The 22,378-nt window shown below is 47.9% G+C and overlaps 1 protein-coding gene and 1 long non-coding RNA gene across 4 annotated transcripts; one reads left to right on the top strand and one right to left on the bottom strand.

Moving 5' to 3' along the window:
• Positions 1-4,159: 4,159 nt before the first annotated feature.
• On the bottom strand, positions 4,160-6,838 carry LOC148683975 (uncharacterized). Its single transcript, XR_015946586.1, has 2 exons — positions 6,353-6,838; positions 4,160-4,826 (listed from the first exon to the last, which is right to left on the bottom strand). It is a non-coding gene; the product is annotated as an uncharacterized LOC148683975 (long non-coding RNA).
• A 23-nt stretch (positions 6,839-6,861) lies between these two features.
• Positions 6,862-19,034, top strand: SH2B1 (SH2B adaptor protein 1). Of its 3 annotated transcripts, XM_035136150.3 has the most exons (11): positions 6,862-7,026; positions 7,926-8,053; positions 9,584-10,512; positions 10,648-10,749; positions 12,028-12,119; positions 12,841-12,947; positions 13,908-14,096; positions 14,267-14,493; positions 14,818-14,989; positions 15,247-15,355; positions 17,782-19,034. In XM_035136150.3, the coding sequence occupies exons 3-11, from the start codon at positions 9,661-9,663 to the stop codon at positions 17,798-17,800; spliced, it is 1,869 nt and encodes a 622-aa protein (XP_034992041.3). In that variant the 5' UTR covers positions 6,862-7,026; positions 7,926-8,053; positions 9,584-9,660; the 3' UTR covers positions 17,801-19,034. The 3 variants fall into 3 exon arrangements, with proteins under 3 accessions (XP_034992041.3, XP_034992040.3, XP_088511483.1); XM_035136149.3 differs by lacking the exon at positions 7,926-8,053 and having other exon boundaries at positions 6,889-7,026; XM_088655357.1 differs by lacking the exons at positions 7,926-8,053; positions 15,247-15,355 and having other exon boundaries at positions 6,974-7,026; positions 17,782-19,017.
• Positions 19,035-22,378: the final 3,344 nt, after the last annotated feature.

Genomic DNA, 22,378 nt, shown 5'->3' with positions numbered 1-22,378 from the left:
AATCTTTTTTGTTTGGAGGGGGGGGAGTAAGAGAGAAAATCCTCCCAAATACCCTAACAAGTATTTAATATACTCAGTGGCATACAATGATGGCTGACTGGGAGGAATTGAGTCTTCTGGAGAAGTACAAGTTTGGAACCTTGAATAGGTGCACTACACACAATGTTTTATTGTAGGCCCTATTTGTATGTTGTTGTTGTTTAGTCGTACCCAACTATTCGTGACCCTATGGACCAGAGCACGCCAGACACTCCTGTCTTCCACTGCCTCCTGCAGTTTGGTCAGACTCATGTTCGTAGCTTCAACTTCAAGAACACTGTCCAACCATCTCATCCTGTGTCGTCCCCTCCTCCTTGTGCCCTCCATCTTTCCCAACATCAGGGTCTTTTCCAGCAAGTCTTCTCTTCTCATAAGGTGACCAAAGTATTGGAGCCTCAGCTTCAGGATCTATCCTTCCAGGGAGCACTCAGGGCTGATTTCCTTCAGAATGGATAGGTTTGATCTTCTTGCAGTCCATGGGACTCTCAAGAGTCTCCTCCAGCACCATAATTCAAAAGCATCAATTCTTTGGCGATCAACCTTCTTTATGGTCCAGCCCTCACTTCCATACATCACTACTGGGAAAACCATAGCTTTAACTATACAGTACGGACCTTTGTCAGCGAGGTGATGTCTCTGCTTTTTAAGATGCTGTCTAGGTTTGTCATTGCTTTTCTCCCAAGAAGCAGGCATCTTTTAATTTCGTGACTGCTGTCACCATCTGCAGTGATCATGGAACCCAAGAAAGTAAACTCTCTCACTGCCTCCATTTCTTCCCCTTCTATTTGCCAGAGGTGACAAGACCAGTGGCCATGACCTTAGTTTTTTGATGTTGAGCTTCAGACCATATTTTGCGCTCTCCTCTTTCACCCTCATTAAAAAGTTTTTTAATTCCTCCTCACTTTCTGCCATCAAGGTTGTGTCATCAGCATATCTGAGGTTGTTGATATTTCTTCCGGCAATCTTAATTCCAGTTTGGGATTCATCCAGTCCAGCCTTTCGCATGATGAATTCTGCATATAAGTTAAATAAGCAGGGAGACAATATACAGCCTTGTCGTACGCCTTTCCCAATTTTGAACCAATCAGTTGTTCCATATCCAGTTCTAACTGTAGCCTCTTGTCCCTATTTGTATATAGAGTACTAATAGCTTATTCTCTTATTGTCAATCCTAGCGTCGCTGAAATGGCACTATCCACACAGGAGAGATTTATGAGCAGGCTTGGGGTGGGGCACACAACCCAAGGACTTGTGCAAATGAAAGCAAAACACTAGAGGTAGGAAATCCCAAAATTGCCGTATGCTCATTTGCAAGAGAAATGGGGTATTTTTGGGGTGGGATAAGAACCCGATATCTCTGTTCAAACCAGGTCCCTCCATGGTTTTGAGCTTGGTGATTTTGAGCTTGGTGAGCTTGGAAAGAGAAGTTGCTGAATTGCAACTTATCTCATTATACATGATAAGCGATCTTCAGCCATCTCAACCCTTGCTTTTTCATGCAAAACCATTTGCAGTCGTTTGCGGTCATCAACAGCTATCAGTCAGTCAATCACCCACTTCCACCACCCTTCTGAGTGATCCCCCCTCCCCATCCCCACCCCTCCCCACCCCTTCTCTACATAAGTGCCTGGAAACTTCCATTTCACTGTATCTGAAGAAGTGTGCATGCACACGAAAGCTCATACCAAAATAAAAACTTAGTTGGTCTTTAAGGTGCTACTGAAGGAATTTTTTTATTTTAATTTCGTGACTGCTGTCACCATCTGCAGTGATCAAGGATCCCAAGAAAGTAAAATCTCTCACTGCCTCCATTTCTTCCCCTTCTATTTGCCAGGAGGTGATGGGACTAGTTGTTAGGTACCATTTATATAACATTTTCATATAATTTTCTCTTAAACTATAACATGCTGTAAATTTTATATCCGTATTCCATAATCATTCCATAATCATTCCATAATCATTCCCATGCTTCCATTTCCATGTTATGACCAATATCTATTGCCCAATGTATCACTGAAGATTTGACTTGTTTGTCCTTTGTCTCCCCCATTCCAATAACATCTTATACATTTTAGTCATCACTTTAACATTACAGTTTAACAGGTCTGTCTTTAATTGCAATAGTTGTTCCCCAAACCCACACTTTTAAAATACTTCATTCAAATGATGATATTGTAACCATGTTGTTAATATCCCTGATAAATCCTTAAACTCTTTTAATTTAAATTCTCTACCCTCCTCACTTGGACCAAATAGCAAACATGCGCTGGATTATGGAGAAAGCTAGAGAGTTCCAGAAAAACGTCTACTTCTGCTTCATTGACTATGCAAAAGCCTTTGACTGTGTCGACCACAGCAAACTATGGCAAGTTCTTAAAGAAATGGGAGTGCCTGATCACCTCATCTGTCTCCTGAGAAATCTCTATGTGGGACAAGAAGCTACAGTTAGAACTGGATATGGAACAACTGATTGGTTCAAAATTGGGAAAGGAGTACGACAAGGTTGTATATGGTCTCCCTGCTTATTTAACTTATATGCAGAATTCATCATGCGAAAGGCTGGACTAGATGAATCCCAAGCCGGAATTAAGATTGCCGGAAGAAATATCAACAACCTCAGATATGCAGATGACACAACCTTGATGGCAGAAAGCGAGGAGGAATTAAAGAACCTTTTAATGAGGGTGAAAGAGGAGAGCGCAAAATATGGTCTGAAGCTCAACACCAAAAAAACCAAGATCATGGCCACTGGTCCCATCACTTCCTGGCAAATAGAAGGGGAAGAAATGGAGGCAGTGAGAGATTTCACCTTCTTGGGCTCCTTGATCACTGCAGATGGGGACAGCAGTCACGAAATTAAAAGACGCCTGCTTCTTGGGAGAAAAGCAATGACAAACCTAGACAGCATCTTAAAAAGCAGAGACATCACCTTGCCGACAAAGGTCCGTATAGTTAAAGCTATGGTTTTCGCAGTAGTGATGTATGGAAGTGAGAGCTGGACCATAAAGAAGGCTGATCGCCGAAGAATTGATGCTTTTGAATTGTGGTGCTGGAGGAGACTCTTGAGAGTCCCATGGACTGCAAGAAGATCAAACCTATCCATTCTTAAGGAAATCAGCCCCGAGTGCTCCCTGGAAGGACAGATCGTGAAGCTGAGGCTCCAATACTTTGACCACCTCCTGAGAAGAGAAGAATCCTTGGAAAAGACCCTGATGTTGGGAAAGATTGAGGGCACTAGGAGAAGGGGATGTCAGAGGACAAGATGGTTGGACAGTGTTCTCGAAGCTACGAACATAAGTTTGACCAAACTGCGGGAGGCAGTGCAAGACAGGAGTGCCTGGCGTGCTATGGTCCATGGGGTCACGTAGAGTCGGACACGACTAAACGACTAAACAACAACAACCCTCCTCACTTAGCAAATTTCTATAAGTTGCCCATCTTTCCATCATATTTTCCTTTTTCACCGCTATGGCTTCCAAAGGTGAAAGCCAAAGTGACGTTTTAGTCTCCAGTAAGTCTTTATATTTATCCTGTATTCTATACAATTTTTTTCCTAATCATATGGTTTGTGAAACCTTTATGTATTTTTGCCTTTTCATACCACAAATAAGCGTGTATAAGGCTACTGGCAGCAATGCCCAAAGTATCCCTCAACACGCCAGTTCTCAGCCCCTGCGAGAATGGGCATGATTTGAGAACAATCGTCGTTGTAGTTAGGGATGGGAGAGAAATTTGGTTTGGTTTGGTTTGGTTTGCATTTTAATATGAACGTGCCCAATTCCCAAAACAAATCGAAATGTAGCTATCCCTTGAAATTCATCCTTCTCCAAATTTTACAATGAAATGTATTAAGGGAACGTGTACATGTCACATATATGCACAAAAAAATAAAAATACAATGCACCATATTAGGAAACGTTGCTTACAAAACCCTGCATATTTGCCAAAATTGTGTACAAAAGTGTATAGTAAAAGAAATGCACACAAATACTATCAACATTTCATGAGGACTTTCTACTCCCCCCCCCCATGCAAACATGAAGAATTACAGTACAGTATAGCAAACGGAACTTAGCGACTAGAAAAATGAAAAAAAGAGAAGTAAAAACCGACAGATACATTTCTAGCTGTGCTCCCCTCCGGCATATGCATTTATTTATAAATAACATTTTTATACTACTCAATATAATAACATCTCATTAAGTGGTTTAAATAAATCCACCACCACATTTAAACAAAAAACAAAAAAACGAGATACAAACACAACTGTACATAGCAGATAAAATCAAGCTGTGTACAAAAAATTAAAAATTAACCAGAGTCAGAGTCCAGGAAAGCTTGGGTAAACATACCAGTTTTTAAGAGATGTTTAAAAGTCATTACTGTCTCTGTCTCCCAGTTCACAAGAGGGGAGGGCATTCCAGAAGGTGGGTGCTGCCACCGAGAAGACCTGCTTCCGTGTTGCCACCAAGTGACAATTCACTGCTGTGAGAGAGACCAGCAGGGTCTCCTCAGAAGGGCTTAAAATTATCAGTTTAGTCTGTACCACAGGAGGCTGCCTGCTGTACTATAAGCCAGAGTAGGAAGCCACAGACCCAGGAGTGATTTGATCATCATGACTCTCCGTAGGCCACATTCTTTACCAAGTCACACCCCTCACTGGCCTTGCTTCACACCACCATCCATGAGTGTTCTTGGGTGGCATGGAATGTGTCCTTGAACTCTGGCCATGCTTCTTTCTTGCCTGTATGGAAGAGGGGGTGGTGCGAGAGTGTGCACAAAGTAGCCTAACAAACAAAGGTAACAGTATTGTTTTTTGCTCTGCCTACTTGGCTTCTGGGCTCACCAAACACCACCGTATGGTCCAGACCTGGTTCTTAAAATATTATAAGCTATTAGAGCAAGAGGAGGGAAGCTTTTTGGTCAGATCTTTTATCCCCCCCCCCTAAATCAGGCCAACTTTGACAAATGGGTGGAAGTACTCACAGGTCAATCGCCTGATATCATACAGATGTCAGGTGACTGACAGGTGAGTAGCCACACCCACCTGCCAAGCTTGGCCCACTATGAAGATGGGAAGATACAGCACAAAGCACGATTGAATTCCTTGCACATCAGTTGCACATTTGCAGCAACAAATTATCACCCTGCTCCTCAGAATTCCCCCGCCCCAATTAATTAATTAGCAAGGCTAAAGTGTTGGGGTGGGCAATATCGGATCACATTGTTTCACACAAGCTTTCATGATTCATGGCATGCTTCAGTTTCTAGTCTTCACAAATCCCTTGAACTGATGTGGCTTGACCTCATATTGTTTAGAAACCAGTATCTATTTTCTGCTATATTCTAGATGTGTGTTTGTGTGCATTTTGTGCTGTTTTTTATGTTGTTGCTGCTTGTCTTTATAACCATGAGATAGATGTGCTGCTTGTTCTATATAACAGGCTTGGTAGTTGTGTGAGTTAATGCTCCTGGGTTTTCCCTCTGCAGAACTGCTCCAGTCCAGTATGGTTGGTAGGATGTGGGCTCCAGTAGTTCCCCCCTGCTCTTCCAAACTTCTATTTTTGAACCATCAGTGATCTCATACTGTGCATTTCCACATCTCAGGTTCTTTGTGGCTGACACTGGCATTTTCTGGTTGTGCCTGCTTGTGAGCATCATATACAATCCTAGCTGATGTGCAGGGACTTTGGTTGAGGCCATGCCCCTCATCTCAACATGTGATTTGGAGAAGTTTGTAGGCAAGTCCAGCATCTCCCCTCCTTTGATAGTTCAATAGGGGTTGTATTACAAAATATATTCTCTGAAATCCCTTGGAATACTGTCGCTAAGAATTGACACTACCCTAATTGCCTTTAGAGACATTCCTCCCACCCACAGGTAGCAGGGGGAAGTACAGCATCAGGGCTCACACCTCTCAGTCAAACTATCTATATCTTAAATTCAGGAGCTTTTGCACTCTATCCTAGCAATCATGCACACCTGGGTATCTTCCTCAGAGAAGCTCCCAGTATAGCTCCAGGACTGTTTGGGATGCCCTCTTGTCTTGCTTTAGAAGTAGCTGGATTCAGATATTTAGAAGTGGATCTCAAGGATTTTATTGGCGATTGGACCTGCATGGATATGACCATAAGCGCCAGCACTCAACCTCATTCATGCTTCCAGCAAACTCATAGAGTGCCAGAAAGGTTCCAAAGACCTGATGAAGGACACTTGTAGCAAAGGGGTTTCAGGCTGGTTTCCATGACTTTTTCAACGCCTGGGCAGATAAACTTACATTGAAGTATAATCCATTTGAATGCAGCTACTGTACCTTTCTCCAGAACAAATCAATCGCTTCAGTGGATTCGAGAGAGAGGTGGGAAGCCACAATCCCTGAATAAGAAGGCCGATGATTATGGCGAAGCTACAAATGTGCGGCTGCTCATGGATTTTTTAAAAGCGAAAGACCTCTGCACTTGCTCAGAGGCCGTGCACTAACGTTGCAATTCTGTGCACACCTACATGGAAAGGAGCCCCCGCCGAACGCGGGGGAACTTCTACGTAAATGCGCATTGAGTTCTGGATGATCATGTTGCTGCGCCGTTGCCCCAGCAACGGGACAGACATATTACGCCGACCACCCCCCTTTTTTTTCTACAACGGTCCGGGAGCCCCTGGGAGGTCTACGTCACTGGTTGTCGTGGTAACAACTTTGAACACCTGAACCAACGAGAAGGCCAGCTACGTCAACCGACGCTCCGCGCATCTTACGCGGCCCCTCCAGCGCTAAGCATACGTTCCTCTCTATGGTAACTTGAAGCTTAAAACAACAACAACCCTCGCCCCCTTCTTCCTCTCAGCGGATGACGAAGACGGATATTAAAGGAAGAAAATAAAGTCACCTGACCGAAAGGAAACCCGGAGGCGGAAGTGACGTGCGGTAGACAGGGAGAAAGACGGGGACAGACAAACCCTTCCTCCTGGAAGGGATCCGAGGCCGAGATGGTAAGTGACAGGCGCACGGAGCTAAGCGGAGCACCCCCCCCAGCGTCCTCCCCCCATCCACGAATAGCCTCCCCCCCATCCGCAGTCCCGCCTCCGCCCTCTGAGGAAGGACCGCTTGCTCCCGCGCACCCACTTCCCAGGGAGGGGGCTGCCAGGTCCAGCACCCGAGGGGGCTCCGTGTCTTTATTAGGCTGCGCGCCCTGGCCTGCTCGTTGGGGACCCGGGGTCCGCCGGACTGGCCGAGGCCTGCCTCCGAGGGAGAAGCGGGCATCGGATCGCCCTGCAAGACTCCTTACAACCCTCGGCATTCTTGCCAGGTTGTACCTCTTCCCTACGGGGAAGAGTGAAGCCGCCTCACGCAGAGCAGCCAGCTTTGCGGGATGCTTAAAAAGCACGAAAGAGCTCTCAGAGGTAGGAGGCTGGTCGCCTTAGAGAGGCATGAGGAGGTGCCCCCCACCTTCCCTTCCCTAATTCGGTGCACGTGTGTATGGGAGGGAGATGTGCTCTTTGCACTCTGCTCTGTGTGGCTAGCTCTGTGCCTTCAGTAAGTAGTAGCGTCCACTCTTCTTCTCGTCACCAATTCCCTTAGTTAAGGAATGGTCCATTAGTGGTAGAGTACACAGTTGTCATTCCGAAGGTCTCCGGTCCAACCCCCTGCATCTCTAAAAGTTCCCCAGGCTGCCAAGACTAAAAGTTCTGTCCATCAGAGGAGAGAAGTATTTGCTGTGCTGGACTGTTTCTTTCCATCCTTTTCCCCGAGTCCCCATGTGACATCCTGCTCCTGAGAAACTGCCATTTCCAATTCTGAGGTTAAGAGGCTTTCCACGGAGGACTTCCCTGAAGCTTGCACCCTGTTTTTCACCAGTTAGATCGTGATGCTATCCTTTCTCCATTTTCAGTGCCTTGCATTCATGGAATTTCACATTCAGAGGAATCAGCATATTGGAATAGGCAAACTGAATAGCATTTACCCTCAGTTTAAATATCAGATGCAGCTGCAGGGAAGAGCAATTGGAAAAAATAACAGGTACTGGAAATGGTACTAAAGTCATTTGATCTTTTCCAACATGGTAAGAAGTGGAGCTTTGGAATGGTTTCTTCCCAGTTGAGGGCTGGGAAGATTACACTTCACTGTCCTCTGTAAGGTGGCCCTTGCTATTTGTAACAAAGCAATTTGCTTCTCAGCAGGGACGGGTTTAACTTTTGAGAGTTAGTCCTGCTATGGACAGGGCTCAACTCATGAAATCTTACAGTAGATAGATGCAGGTGTGTGACTTTGACCATGAGCTTACTGAAACATGCAGATACATGTATGTGATATTATCCTATTGGAATGCAGGTGAGACCTCTTGTTACGCCCTTAGGTCTCTAAAAGTGCACTCTTAGTGCACTCTCAGATTGAAAGCACCTTCCATGTAGAAAGGTTGAAGGCTTTTCATCCTGAGGTGTTTTCAATCAAGCAGTTTCCCCCTTGAGCATTCTGCAGTAGTTCAGCAAGAGGTATTTACTGTGTAAGCCCAGTTGGCCTGATTTTAAGTAGAAGGTATCCTTCAGTCACTTATTCCAGAGGTGATCCAATTTCAGTCTTGCATGATCCATCAATTCTTTTTTTTAAAAAAGAAGAAGAATCCCCATGGTTCACAAATGCATGTAAAATTCCAAAGTTAGAGTGAATATTCACAATGTTTTTGCAGTGATCCTGAGTAGGCACTCTTAAACTTTTCAGGCATAAGTAGTGCCCTGCAAATTTAGACCAAGGTCCGTTCAGCATTCCTTCTAACCTTTCCTGTAATCAGTAGGTGTAACTTATCCTCCAGAAGTTTGCCAGCAGCCCGTAAGTGGGCTGCAGTCTACTTTATGCCCACCCATGCATTCTTCACTGGCAGTACTGAGCTGTAATGGAATTTGGCCCAAATCATGTTGTTGATTCTTGCTGGTCATAAGATTCACCAAACTGCCACAACCTTATTATTCATTCCTGTGTTGAATAATTGTTGAATGCCACTTTAGGGATAGAGATTCACCCTGAGATTTAATTCTGTCCCTGAAAAAAGGTGACCTGCTCTCTGTCTTCAGAGGAGATAGATGCTTAATTCGGAGCTTAACATCAAATCTTTAGGAAAGCATAGGTTTGTAATTTACCTAAAGACAAGAACCAAGCACTCAGCTCCAGATTTGGCTCCTCCAATAGTTTCCATTGTTTTCTAATTATATTTGCTGGACTGCATCTTGGTTGCTCCTGTAATGCCATGATTCTCTCTTCTTTAATTCCAAAGCAGTCTTGTGCATTTAGAGTTAGGAATGCCTTCTTTGTGAGAGTCTTCTATTATATGACTTGAGATGTTACCTATAAAGTTGCATCTTACCGCTTGGGTAAGTTACTCAGGTCTTTAACAGTGTTATTGAGCTCTTACTCATTCCTCCTTGTGAGTGGCTGTATTCTCCCCTCAAATCTCCTTTTTTTTTTCTTCCCTGCACCCAGAACAACAAAAGTAACCTCGTGAGGTTGTTTGTTCCTTGTATTTTCATAACGGTCTCTCCATTTCTCCTTCTGCAGGTCACAAGGCCACTAGTTCCAACAGCGGCCCAGTCCTGGCGCTGGGTTTGTTGTTACCCGGCCCCACCCGGGCAGTCATGAACGGGAGCGCAGTGCCCCTGTCGCCAACCGGGGGAGGGATGGTGGGGGAACCTGCCTCTCTTCCCTCTCCGGGTTGGCGGGAATTCTGCGAGGCGCACGCTCGCGCTGCCGCGGTGGACTTTGCCCGCCGCTTTCGGGCCTTCCTGGGTGAGAACCCCCAGTTTGCCACGCCAGGAGCTGAAGCTGCCTTCTCTCGCCGCTTTGCTGAGCACTTCCTGGAACACTTTGAGGCGGAGGTGAGCCGGGCCTATGCCAGCGACTCGCCGCCCCGGTGCGACATCGCCCCCTTCACCGGCTGCTCCTCTGCCCGTGACCTCTCCGAGACATGCAGCGACTCCTCCGTGGCCTCCCCTGTGGAGCTTCCACCGGGGCCACCCTCTGGTCTCTCCAGCAGCCAGTCTCGTAGCTCCGAAGACGTTTCCACCGCAACAGCCGTGACGGCCACCAAACCAAAGCTGAAGAAGCGCTTCTCCCTGCGCAACGTGAGCCGCAGTGTACGGGGCAGCGTCCGGGGCATCCTGCAGTGGAAGACCTCGACTGAGTCGCCCCCTGGCAGCGGGGATGGGGCAACCACCGGAGCCAACAGCAATTCCAACTCTTCAGGGGGTGGCGACTCCGAGCGCTGGACTCACCGCTTCGAACGGCTGCGGCTCAACAAAGCCTCCCCAGCCACCCTCCGCGTAGAACTGGCCAGCGTGCGGCGCGAGGGTCTGCTGAACTACATTGTGGCCGACGACGGGGCAGGCGGGGGCAGCCGGACGCGCTGGCAGAAATGCCGCCTTCTCCTGCGCAAAGCGGGGAAGGGGGAGGGGGAGGGTTACCTCTTGGAGTTCTACATCCCACCAAAGGTGAGCCATGGGTCGCTGCATCAGGGCGGGGGGAAGAATTCCCGGGCGGGGAGAGCCAAAGGATTACCCTGCGCCAAGATTCCCAGCACTGAGGGGCATCGGCATAATTGTGGCTCTCCCTAACTTAACCCCTAGGCATCCAAGCCGCGGGTCAGCATCGCCTGCTCTTGCGTAGTGGACGTGCGGACAACGACCCCCTTGGAAATGCCAGACAAAGAGAACACCTTTGTGCTTAAGGTGAGGAGAAGAAAAATATCAAGGTTGCATCGGGGCAGAAAGTTAGTGGCTTTGTTTTGGGAGCCTGATTTTTTAAAAAAGTTATTCAAGTAGGTACCAAAAAACAACCCCTAAACCTTAAATGTATTCCGTGATAATTGGAGCCATAATGTTTACGTGCCTTTGAGTTAATTTGAATATTTGCTTATAATAATATTAACACTTCTCAGTGAGAGGATGTGTCCCCATTCTCTGCCTGGGCTACCTTCCCAGAGGAAGTCCCTTCCACCAGCAGCTAAGACAGCAGCAAGGGTGGGGAACCTCAGGCCCAAGGTCCAGGTTCAGCCCTCTGTCTGGTCCCTGGGACTCTCCCCTGCAGGCTGGAAGGTAGCCTCCTGCCTAAAGCCAGGAGCTGTATCCGTTGCCCACCCAGTTTTTGTCTGTCTGGCCCCTCCCACCACTAACATGTGGCCCCCAGAAAGCTGCCCATCTGGGCTTGAATAGTTTCCCCACTTCTACAAGGCAGACTGGCTGGAGTGCACATTCAGCCGTTGCCTACTTTTCTCCTTGCTTCTCACTTCTGGTGGGATCTGCTGCTGCCTGGTCCCTCTCTAGCAGGACCTCACTAGCTTTGGCAGGAGCTGCTGTTCCTGAGCAGACTCATGACAATTCCCCGGCCTTCTTTTTCTCTTGGTTTGATTTCATATGCTTTGTCATATGCTTGGTTTGCTTTCATATGCCCGGAGGCCAACCATGACATCTGTGTGCTTTGAGAGCGAGACGGGTATGTGGGAGCTTTGTGATATATTTTTTTTCCATGGTAAAAGCACAGCAAATGGGGGGTTCAGTCAGCATGGTTTGGAGGCGCAGCTAAGGCAGCTGGTAAAGAATGTGGGACAAAGGTCTCCTTAAACACCTTGCCAGCCATTGCTGCCTGAGCTGACTTGTTTCTATTGAGGGCCAAAACATGCAGAGGGAGGCCTCATTCTCTTATTACTGTCCGTGGAGACAATGCTGAGTTACATATACCAAGTGTCTGATTCAGTATAAGAATGCTTTCTATCTTCTCAGCTGTTGCAGAAGGTTTTTAACTTGAGCATCGTTTGGCTTCAACAGCTTGTTATTCCTGCACAAAAGGGTTAGGAAGCAGTTTACTGTACTGATTTTCTCATGTTTCCTTTTTTCCCTTGGCTTTTGGGAGGCACAGGAGGGGAGGGGTGTTCTAGGAATAACGTGCCCCTCCACACACCCCAAAGCGTAATGTGTCTATGGCTGCTCCCTTCCCACTCTATTCCACAGCTGTCAAGCTCCTTGGAGTACATCCTTGAGACGGTTGACTCGCTGCAGATGCGCTCCTGGTTGGCTGACATTCAGGAATGCATGGGCCTCGGGTAAGTTGCGCCAGGCCGTGGGAGAGGGCCAGAGCTCAGCGGCAGAGCACTTGCTGGGCATGCGGAAGGTAGCACCCTTAGCAGTTAAATCTTTGCCCATGCTAAAAGCACAAACCAGGGATTGGGGAACTTTTGGTCCACCAGATGTTGTTGAACTGCAACTCCCATATTGGCCACAGCCAGCAAAGCCCAATGGTCAGGGATGGTGGGAGCTGTTGGCATCCATCTGTCTCAAGAGACAATGGAGTGTGCCTCCGGTTTGGTGTTAGTGGCACCAAAGTGACCTCTCGGGTGGGGAGGGACACAAGCCTAGGCAGTGTGTAAGCCAGTCCTGGACTGCCCCAAGACAAGACCCCCAATCTCGGCCTCACTGATGTGGCCCAAAGGAAAGCAGAGCAATACGTTTGGCCCAAGCTTGGCTGCAGGAGTTGCTGGAAGGAGGCATACAAGGCACCACCCAGCCACCTTAGGGACTCCACTCCGGATTTGTGTAGGGTTTACCGCTTAGCTGTAGTCTAGCAACATCTGGAGGGCATTGCACAGGTTTCCCCGTCCCTGAAGCAAGCTGCATATCTGACCAAAGCTCTAGCATATCCAATGTTTCTGTTTCCAGTAGCTGCCCAGCATGAGTGTGATAATGCTCCCCTGTATCTGATACTGGGGAGTATATTGGCCTCAGACACAGATGTTTGATTTTGGCTAATGGCACTTGTCTCCACAGAGAGAGCACTGATAGCCTGGAACAGCCGTGTATGAACCACTCAGAGAGCATGCCCAGCCGCGACCTTCCCATGGTGCCGAGTGAGAGCAGCGATCAGCTCAGCCAAGGTCTGTGGCATTCTCTCCCACCCCCAGCAGAGCGCCAGCTTCACTCCCTTGGCAAAACGATCTGCTGCCACGTTGGGGAAGGGCTGTGGCTCAGTTAGCCGAGCACATGCTTTGTATGCAAAAGGTCCCTGGTTCAATCCCTGGCACTCCCAGGAAAATGGAAATGGTTCTTCCTAAACCTGAGCAGATTTAGTAGTAGTCAAGCAGCATTCTGCCTTACCCTTCTGGTAAAATGCAAAGCCATCTATTGCAGCAAGATGATAAAATTCTATCTTTGTATTAATGTTTGATCCAGGGATGGGAAGCCTGTGGCCCCCTGGGTGTCATTTCACCACAACCCCCATCATCCCTGACAATTCATTATATTGGGTGTTGGAGCCTAACCATCGAGAGGGCTGCAGGTTTTTTATTTTTTATTAGATTTATGTGCTGCCCTTCATCACAAGATCTCAGGGCGGTTCACAAGACAAAATTCCCCATGTGTGGTCTCTCTCAATTTAGTCACCTATTGGTTGCTTAATTGTATGTTAAGGCAATGTATACAGCATCAGCCACAAAGCTGTTACTCTACTGTTGGAAGGAAAGGCCAGTTTTAATACTTCAGATTTTTATAAATCAAAATTTGGAAAGGCAGGAACTATGCTTTCTATGCTGTATATATAGTGGACAAAATGTAGCCTTCACAAGGAATCACAATATTTTTTCAGTGTTGAGCCACAGAAAATAAGCAGGAAGAAGAAAATAAAGAAAGAGAAGAAAAAGAAAAGAGAGAGAAAGGTGAAAAATAATAATAAAGAAAAATAAAAAGGACCTCCAATTTTCCATTTGCCACTTACATAAGAAAAAGCTATTTAAGACATTCAGTCCATGATAACCTAAGGAATTGCACAATGTTTTTTGAAGCTGCCTTGGTGTGCGGCTTGTGACCTGGCCTGTTTGTCCATCCCCTCCCCTCCCCAGGTGCCTATGGCGGCCTGATGGAACGCCCCTCAGCCTCCATGTCCCCCAGCTCCGTCTCCATTGCTGCCTCCCACTTTGACTCAATGGAGCTGCTGCCTCCCGAGCTGCCACCTCGAGTGCCGATTGACGAAGGGCCGTTTCCCATGGGGCTCCTCCACACGACCTTCCCTGAAACCCCTGACACCACAGGTAATGCCTTGGAGTGGAGTGGAGTTCTCTCTCTCTCTCCATTCTGAGAGAATGGGGGCAGCGGGTGTGTGTGTGGTCCTGACGGGCTCAAGAGTGAAATCCGTGAGCGAGATTTCAGAATTCTCTGAACAGGCTTTGGCAGACAGCTCTCACCTCTCTCCCTGCTCCAGGTTCCTTCCTTTTCCAAGGGGAGCCCGACCCAGGCGGGGGAAGCTTTGGCGAGACAGACCACCCTCTTTCCGAATACCCTTGGTTCCACGGCACCCTGTCCCGCCTCAAAGCGGCCCAGCTGGTGTTGGCGGGGGGAGCCAGCAGCCATGGCGTTTTCTTAGTGCGGCAGAGCGAGACGCGGCGTGGTGAATACGTCCTGACCTTTAACTTTCAGGGGAAGGCGAAGGTGAGTGCACATGCGCGGGTATCTGTGCAAGCCAGCGTGGCGCAGTGGCCAGTGTTTCAGACTAGGACCTTGCAGATGAGAGAACCAGTCCCCACTTAGCCGTGCAGCTCATTGAGTGACCTTCGGCCAGGCCTTCTCAGCCTTGTTTTTAGGCTATAATTGGGCAGAGAAGAGCCACATACACCACCTTGAGTTCCTTGGGAGGGAAAGGTGGGGTGTGAATGCAATGAAGAAAAAGAAAGATGGTGCCAGTTGTGAGACAGGGTGGGAGAGGATCAGGCCGTTGACGGGAACTCTCACCAGGCCTCCTTATCTCGCCACCAGCACCTGCGCCTCTCCCTTAACGAAGACGGGCAATGCCGGGTTCAGCACCTCTGGTTCCAGACCATCTTTGACATGCTGGAGCACTTCCGGGTCCACCCCATCCCCCTCGAGTCGGGCGGCTCCAGTGACGTGACGCTCGTCAGCTACGTGGTTGCTTCGCAGAGGCTGCACGGTGAGCGTAGCCAGAGCCCCGGGGGGCCCTGGGCTAGGAAGACCATTGACACCGTTGCCAATCCATGCCATGCTCCATCTCCCACCCATCTCCTCCCATTGTGGCTCCAGACACATCCCCCCCAAGATTCCCCGCGCTGAGTCTTCTGCTCCATGCCGCGCAGGGGCGATGACACCCCCACCCCCTTCATGTCCGCCGCTCTCCCTCTCTTACCCCACCCCCAATCCCTATTTCTGATGTGGGCATCTCTGTCACAGGCCGGGACCGGGCTGGGAGCCGAGCGCCGGTGTCTGGGTTCAGTGGGGACCCCGACTCGCCCCCCAACCTCATCTCCATCCTTGCTGCCGCCTCTGCGGGTGACTGCGTGTAAGTGTGCCATAGCTACCACGGGAGAAAGGCAGAGAGTTGCGAGCGTGTGTGTGTGTCACAGCCCCCACGCCATAGCCCATCGCTATCCACGGGTCATGCAGATGTGCGATGCCCATAACCATCCACTGTGTCTGTGACACCAGGTAGGGGGGAGATTTCATAGGGAAGACGCTCCTCCTGGCATCTCCAGGTAGAGCTGGGGGTGCGGGGAGATTTCTGCCTGAAACTCTGCTGCTAGTTTTTGTAGCAACGCTGAGGGAGATGGACCAATTGCCTGCCTTGTAAAAATCAGCTTCTTACATTCCTTCTCTGGAGATGGGCTTTAGCCGTGGTGACCATGTGGAGCTTCAAATGTTACAGGATGTGCTGCCAACCTCGTCTTTCTGGCAGCTTGTCCTGTAACATACAGAGCTTCTCTGTGCTCCCTTACAGCCCTAGTTTGCAACTAAGCTTATGATATCCTCTGTGCAATCTTGATAGTGTTGGCTACAGCAGTGCTTTGCCAAATAGCCCAATTTGTTATTTAACATATCAACAGCAAACAATAACAAGGCCCCAGTAGGACATCATATTGCTTTCTGTTCTGCTTCTCATCCCCCCGCCCAACTTTCTCAGCAACCAGATGTGGCTGCTAGGATTCTGAATTTGATGGCCCCCAAACCCACTTTAGAGTAAAGGCATGCGCCATTAGGAAAATTTAGGGCCAAGGAAATGCAGCCTTAATTCTGTCTGGCACAATTAAAAAGAGCCTACAGAATTGAGAAGGTGTCTGCCTACATAGTGTGAGAATTATTATTTCTTTTTTTAAAAAAGGTCTCTATGCTGGCAATTAAGCCAAATCCATTCAGTTTTTGTGGAGGAGGAGCAAGAGGAAGCCATCACACACGTTTTTCTTTTGAAATTCCTAATGAAGCCTAACCAGTTTCAGCTAAGCAATATTATATTACACCTGCAGCTCAACAAAATTCTCTAGCGAAGCCAGCTGTCAGGCCTCTAGTTCTCTGTCATGACCAGGTAAAGCTTGAAGTAGGTCTAAGGCAGGGATGGGGAGCCTGCTTGGCTCCAAATGTTGTGGGACTGAAGCTCTCATTGTTCCTGACCAATTGGTCAAGTTGATGGGAGCTGGAATCCAAGTACGTCTGGGTGGTCACAGGTTCCCCATCCCTGGTCTAAGGGAAAGGAGGAGAAAAAGGCTTAGGCACATTGGATATTCAGAATTCAACACACACACACACACACACACACACACACACACACACACACACGTCTCATTACAAAGATTCTGCAAATACTGTCTCTGAGTAATGCCAGAATGATGAATTTCTGCTCACAAGCAGACTTTGGCATTGGTTGCAGAAACGGGGATCTTGGATGGCATGATTCTCAATTTTTTTAAAAAAAGTTTTATGGCAATCTGGGTGTGAAGATGAGAATGAATGTGTGGGCAGTGCTTGGTGAAAATTGCACAGAGGAGCTGGTAGGAGTCATTGGCCAGGATGTAGAACAGTTTTTGCCAACCTTGGTAGTCTGCGAGTGTTTGGCACCACAGCCCAGGACTCGCAAGCAGGTGCTTCAGGGGCCAAGTGCAACTCCTTGGCTGAGGTAGGCAGATAGACGCCTATTCTAATCAATTAACAATAACAAGTATTACTTGAGATGTTTCGAATGGGTCAAAACCTTAGCTACCGTTATTACAAATACTAAGGAATAGACATAACCACAACAAACATTTCACACTGAGTATTCTGTAGAAGTAGAATAAGTTACAAAAAAATAAACAAATGAATGCCACCATGTAATTTTGGACAACTTTTGATAGCCCTGTAAATTGGCTTTCTTGGTGCAGGGCAGAGTTTGGATATTACTGTTTTTAATGCAAAGCGTATGGTATGCACAGTCCCAGTCATGCCAGCCTGCCTCATCCCCACACAGCTGCCCAGCAGTTGTCCCTGTGTGATTTCATCAGGCCATTACTACTGGGCATGTAACAGAAGGCAGTTTTCCCAAGTCGCAGTTTCCCCGCAATGTGGCATCCTCCAGATGGGGTTGGATTCCCAGCTCCCAGGAGCCCCAGCCAGCATGTCGAGTAGACAGGGGTAATGGGATCTGCACCAGGTTAGTGAGGGCTGCTCTAAGCCGCATCGAATGCAGTGGTGCCATCTAAGTTCTGGTGTGTGTTGTCACCCTTTCCCAAGCATCGCCCAGAAGATTGTGCTCAAAGTGCTCTAGCTACTGGATGTAGACAACACTGGAGTCGCTCAGTTTTTAGAAAAACCTCATTGGGGTGGGAGCCCCTTGCTCTGGGCTGGACATGGGGGTGGGGGCTCAGCTAATTCTCGGTGTCTGCCATCCCACATTTTGTCTTAACCCCGGGCCCTCTTGTCTCTCTTTGTCTGTCTGTCTCTTTTCTCTTCTCTCCACAGAACCGAACACCTCTCGTAACCTGCCACCGCCTCCGCTCCCCCCAGCTCGGCCACCTCTTGCTCCCCCTGACCGCGGATTGCCAGAGTCTGAGGGGCAGGCAGAGGAGGAGAGCCGGATGGTGGAGCCAGAGGTGGACGAGGCAGCAGCCACAAGAGGAGGAGGAGGAGGAGGAGGATCCCTTCCCCTCCCGGAGGAATCGGAAGGACGAGCCCGGGCTGTGAACAACCAGTACTCATTTGTCTGAGCCCCGTGAATATGAGCCAGAGAAGGACGCGAGCCCTTCTGGTGCCCACCACCAGGGGGAGACCTGGCCTTGGCCCACGGGTGCAAGATGGGCTTGAATACCCAAAAGACTTCTATGCTTCCCTCTGTAACCTTTGGGGGGTGAGGACTGGCCTTGCCCCCCACAGTCCCATTCTCCCCCACCCCACCGTCCCATTCCCTTGGGTATGGAGCAAACCCAGTCCCGCTTGCCCCGAAAACATAGGTACGAGACCCTCCTCCTGGTTTCGTGATCCCAGCTTGCGACAGATTGGTACGCACTACTTCTAGCCCCGTCTTGGGTACTAAGGAAACGGGCCTGCTCTTCCTCCTCTTCCCTTCCTCTTCCTCCTCCCGCCCCTGTGCCCAAATCTCCGCAGTTGGGCAGAAGTAATAGCTCATTGTAAACACTACATGGAGGGGTGGGTGGGAGCGGGGTGGTCTGCCCTTCTGACTCCAGACACAGTCTTTTGCACCCCTGCCCTTCTTTGCTGAATGTATGGAGTCTCCGAATGTAACGTCCTCCCCCTCCCCATCTCCTCTCTGGGGGCGATAGGGAGGGGGAGGCCAGCTCCCTCTTCCCTGGTTGGAAATATATTTATATTCTTTCGTCTCTCTCCTTCTTCTCCCTCCCCCCTCGCCCCACCCACCCTGGCTTGGGGACTGGCCACGCATTATAAAGTCTACACTACCCAGGTAAAATTTTAAAATATTATGAATATACACCTTTCACAGGTACTGTCCCCTCCTCTTGTTCCTACTGCACCCCTCCCCTCCCCACCTTAAGATTTATTTTTCTACTGTGGACTAGGTGGACTGCTCAGGCCCTCTCTGTCTCTTCAATTCTCTCTTTTCTTAAAATTTGCGCTGAGGTACCGTTTGTTCATCTGTGTCTTTTTTTGTCTTTTTTTTTTTTTTGATTAATTTTTTTTTGGGGGGAGAGTTTGTATGAAAATAAAGGAAATGTCATTTTACCTTTTAAAAGAAAAAATGATTTGAAACAAACACACAACAATCCTCCCTATACACTACACACTGGGACAGGAGGAGAATCTCTTTCCTTCTGGATGATCCCTGTATAACTTTCTTCATAGGATCCAAGAGGAAATGAGGTAGCTAGCTGATTTGATGCCACTTCCCTGCCCCTATCCAGCACATGTGATCCATCCATCCAGTTATGCTTAGCAGCGTTCATATAGTGCCTGGGTGCGCTCAAAGTGCTTCGCAGACATTGTGCACATGTGGCAGCATGAAGTGGTAGAACAGGCATAGGCAAACTCGGACCTCCAGATGTTTTGGGACTACAACTCCCATCATCCCTAGCTAACAGGACCAGTGGTCAGGGATTATGGGAACTGTAGTTTCAAAACACCCGGAGGGCCGAGTTTGCCCATGCCTGTGGTAGAACCACTTCAGGCTGCAAATTAAGGACATAATTTTCTAATTCTTCTCTCTGGGATTGTTGTTTAAAAAACAGAAGCAAAGCAACAGCAGGTAGAAAGCTAGCACAAGAAGAAATCAGCAGAGCTGAAACTCCTCTCTCTTAAGATGCTTGGGTTTGTTATGCTGCCTTGGGGTGTGTGGGGGGGGGGTTGCGGAAGCATTCAACAATGGCAACAACCACCTGCAGTCAGAAGTGGTGTGGTGTCATTAGTTGCCTTTGTAGACCAGGCCTCAAAGAGACCATAAGGCAGGTCATATCGCAGCTGGAAGCAGAGATGGCGGGACTGAGAGAGTGCCGACTTGAAAGAGGTTGCTCAGTGAGGTTGTGGCACAAAGGCCAGTTTATAAAAGAGCATCTTCTGGCTGCTGGGCCTCCACTAGCTCCCCACCTGAATGAAATGATGGGAAATATTAAAAGTGAGTCAGAGAGTAAAAAAAGCAAGAAGCTGAGATTTTTTTGTGTGTGTAGTTAAAAGCTACCTACGAGGTTGAATAGATAGGAGGCTGATTCTTGAAAGCTGTAGCTCAGGAGATTTGGGCAGAGGGTGACTATGGGGGTGGAGGTAAGAGGTGGACCACCCCATCTGCTTAATGCCGCACCCACTACCACATTCTGCAGTCCTGTATGGTGGCGGCATAGTCTATAGATCACAGCTGTGCTAATTACAAGGGCCTATGGTTGATTATTGGTTGTCTGGTAAGAAAACCCAAGACAAATTTAATGTGTTAAGTGGCAGATAACAAACAGTGGCCAAAGGTGAATCAGGAGCCAGTCTTGCAAGAAATGGCCTTTCTGAACACAGAGAAATGTATACAACCCTTTGGGGCTAAACCCTTTCCCACAGTTAAATGGAAGTCTAGGGCAGCTGTAGGGAACTTTTAGCCTGCCAAATGTCCCCATCATCCATGGCCATTGGCTATGCTTTCTAGGGCTGATGGATGTTGCAGTTTAGCAGCATCTGGAGGGCCAGAGATTACCCACTCCTGGTCTAGGATATGCTATTTACGCACACGCACACACGCACACACACACACACACACACACACACACACACACTATATCAAATGCAGTGTGTTGGTTTTTGGTGGTGCATTGTAACCGAATGTTGCCCACAAGCTTGTGTAGATAGAAGGGAGCTTCTTGAAACCTGTAGCCCAGGAGACATAGGCGGAGTGGGAACATGGGGGTGGAGGTTTTCACTTTGTATCAGTGCTCTGCAGCACAAGAGGATGTAGGCATGGCTGGGCTACCAAGAACAATCAGCAGCCCATGGCTGCTGCCTGTCTTGTTGATTTTATGCAAAGCTTTAAAGTATTTTATTAGTATTTTCATAGTGCAAATGATGGATGATATCCAACCCTACTTTGAAGACAAACCAGTCGATTTAAGCAACTTATGTACAGTGACTTCAATGGGTCTGAGTGGGACTAATGTTGGATATCACTCCCCCCCTCCTCTTGTTTTGTTTTTGCATGTTCGTCCCAAAAGCTAGGAACATGTTTTAAAACAATACATTTCAAAATTTTGAAAATAAGCATTTGCACCAAATGCATGTATTAGTATCCATTTTATTTTCTCTATAAGCAATTGGATTGGTGATGTTTCCTATGAAAAAGGGTATCATTCTGCACTTGTGGGCAGAGCAGCATGTGGCAACCTTCCTATCGTCTTGGAAACTGACTGGTCTGGCCCTCATTGACAGAGCTTGCTCAGGATGCTACGGTGTCAATGCCTCAGAGATGCACTTCACACCCCAGGAAACTTTGCAGTGTATAGACTCTCCTCCAGATATATCACACCTGTTACGATGGGTGACAAGTGGGATCTGCAACAAAATGTTGCACTGCATTCTTCCTCCTAAAACGTACTGTATTCTGGTACAGCTGAGTACTGAGTCCACTTCTGTTGTTGCAGGAATTTTGTTTTCCTGTTGATGGTGCATGGTTTTTGCAACTTAACACAAACATCTCCAACATGCTGATACTTCCCTCTTCTTTCTCGCTGGCCCCATTTTGGCTTGAATCCTGGTGGCACTCACCATATGAGCTTGCTATTAGGAGGAGTGATAACATCATGGAGGGGCAGCACTCTACACAGTTTGGTTTCCTTTGGATATGGGAGCCCTGGAGACAGGTAGCAACAGAACTGTCCTTTACAAACCTACATGCAGAGCAGGGGTCAAAATGGATACCTTGCCTGAGAGCAGTTTGGGCAGCCTGCAATGCAACGCTCCTAGGTCTAACTCCAGCAAGGAACTTGTCTTGTTATCCCCCAACCTCCCAAAAATCTGCTAAGCACTGTACCACTTTAAGGAAAGAAAAAAAATTCATTATTTTGTCAAAGCCCTGAAGTCTGATCTGGCATTACTTTAATGCCAAAGCCATAATACTAAGACTCACACTATTAATCAAAAGGTCTCCCATTACTTGCTTGTGCTGGCTATTTTTCATACTTCAGGTACAGTATTAGTATGAAGTTTGCAGGAGGAGGACGACTGGAGGGTGTTGTTTTTTAATTGCTTCGGTGGGAGGCATTGAATATTACTTTAGCTGGCTGGAAGGTGAGGGTGTTGTGCCTTATTTCTGCCAGAAGGGGGTGCTACTGGTCTTGATTGGTAGACAGAAGTTCAGCAGCAGCCCAGATTCAGATTCAACACAATGGGCTCCCTTCCGCTACCCCTCCTGCCTCCATCGCCTCTGTGCCTGCTTTCCTTCTGAAGAAGTGTGCATGCACACGAAAGGTCATACCAATAACAAACTTAGTTGGTCTCTAAGGTGCTACTGGAAGGAATTTTTTTATTTTGCTTTCCTTCAGTTAAAGTTGGGAAAGTGTATATGGCAAGCTCAAGTAGGCAAATGAAAACTTGCATTGCAGTACCAACTTATGAGATT

The sequence above is a fragment of the Zootoca vivipara genome, chromosome 12, assembly GCF_965207765.1.
Source record: "Zootoca vivipara chromosome 12, rZooViv2.hap1.1, whole genome shotgun sequence".
NCBI classification, from domain to species: domain Eukaryota; kingdom Metazoa; phylum Chordata; class Lepidosauria; order Squamata; family Lacertidae; genus Zootoca; species Zootoca vivipara.
The sequence above is the reverse complement of the archived record's forward strand: the minus strand, read 5'-3'. Positions and strand labels throughout refer to the sequence as shown.

Excerpts from the sequence above, each read along its gene's own strand:
- SH2B1 (XM_088655357.1), top strand. The coding sequence starts at position 9,661 with ATGAACGGGAGCGCAGTGCCCCTGTCGCCAACCGGGGGAGGGATGGTG. Across the intron at positions 10,513-10,647 it reads AGTTCTACATCCCACCAAAG|GCATCCAAGCCGCGGGTCAG; the intron begins GTGAGCCATGGG and ends CTTAACCCCTAG. Across the intron at positions 12,120-12,840 it reads CAGGAATGCATGGGCCTCGG|AGAGAGCACTGATAGCCTGG; the intron begins GTAAGTTGCGCC and ends TTGTCTCCACAG.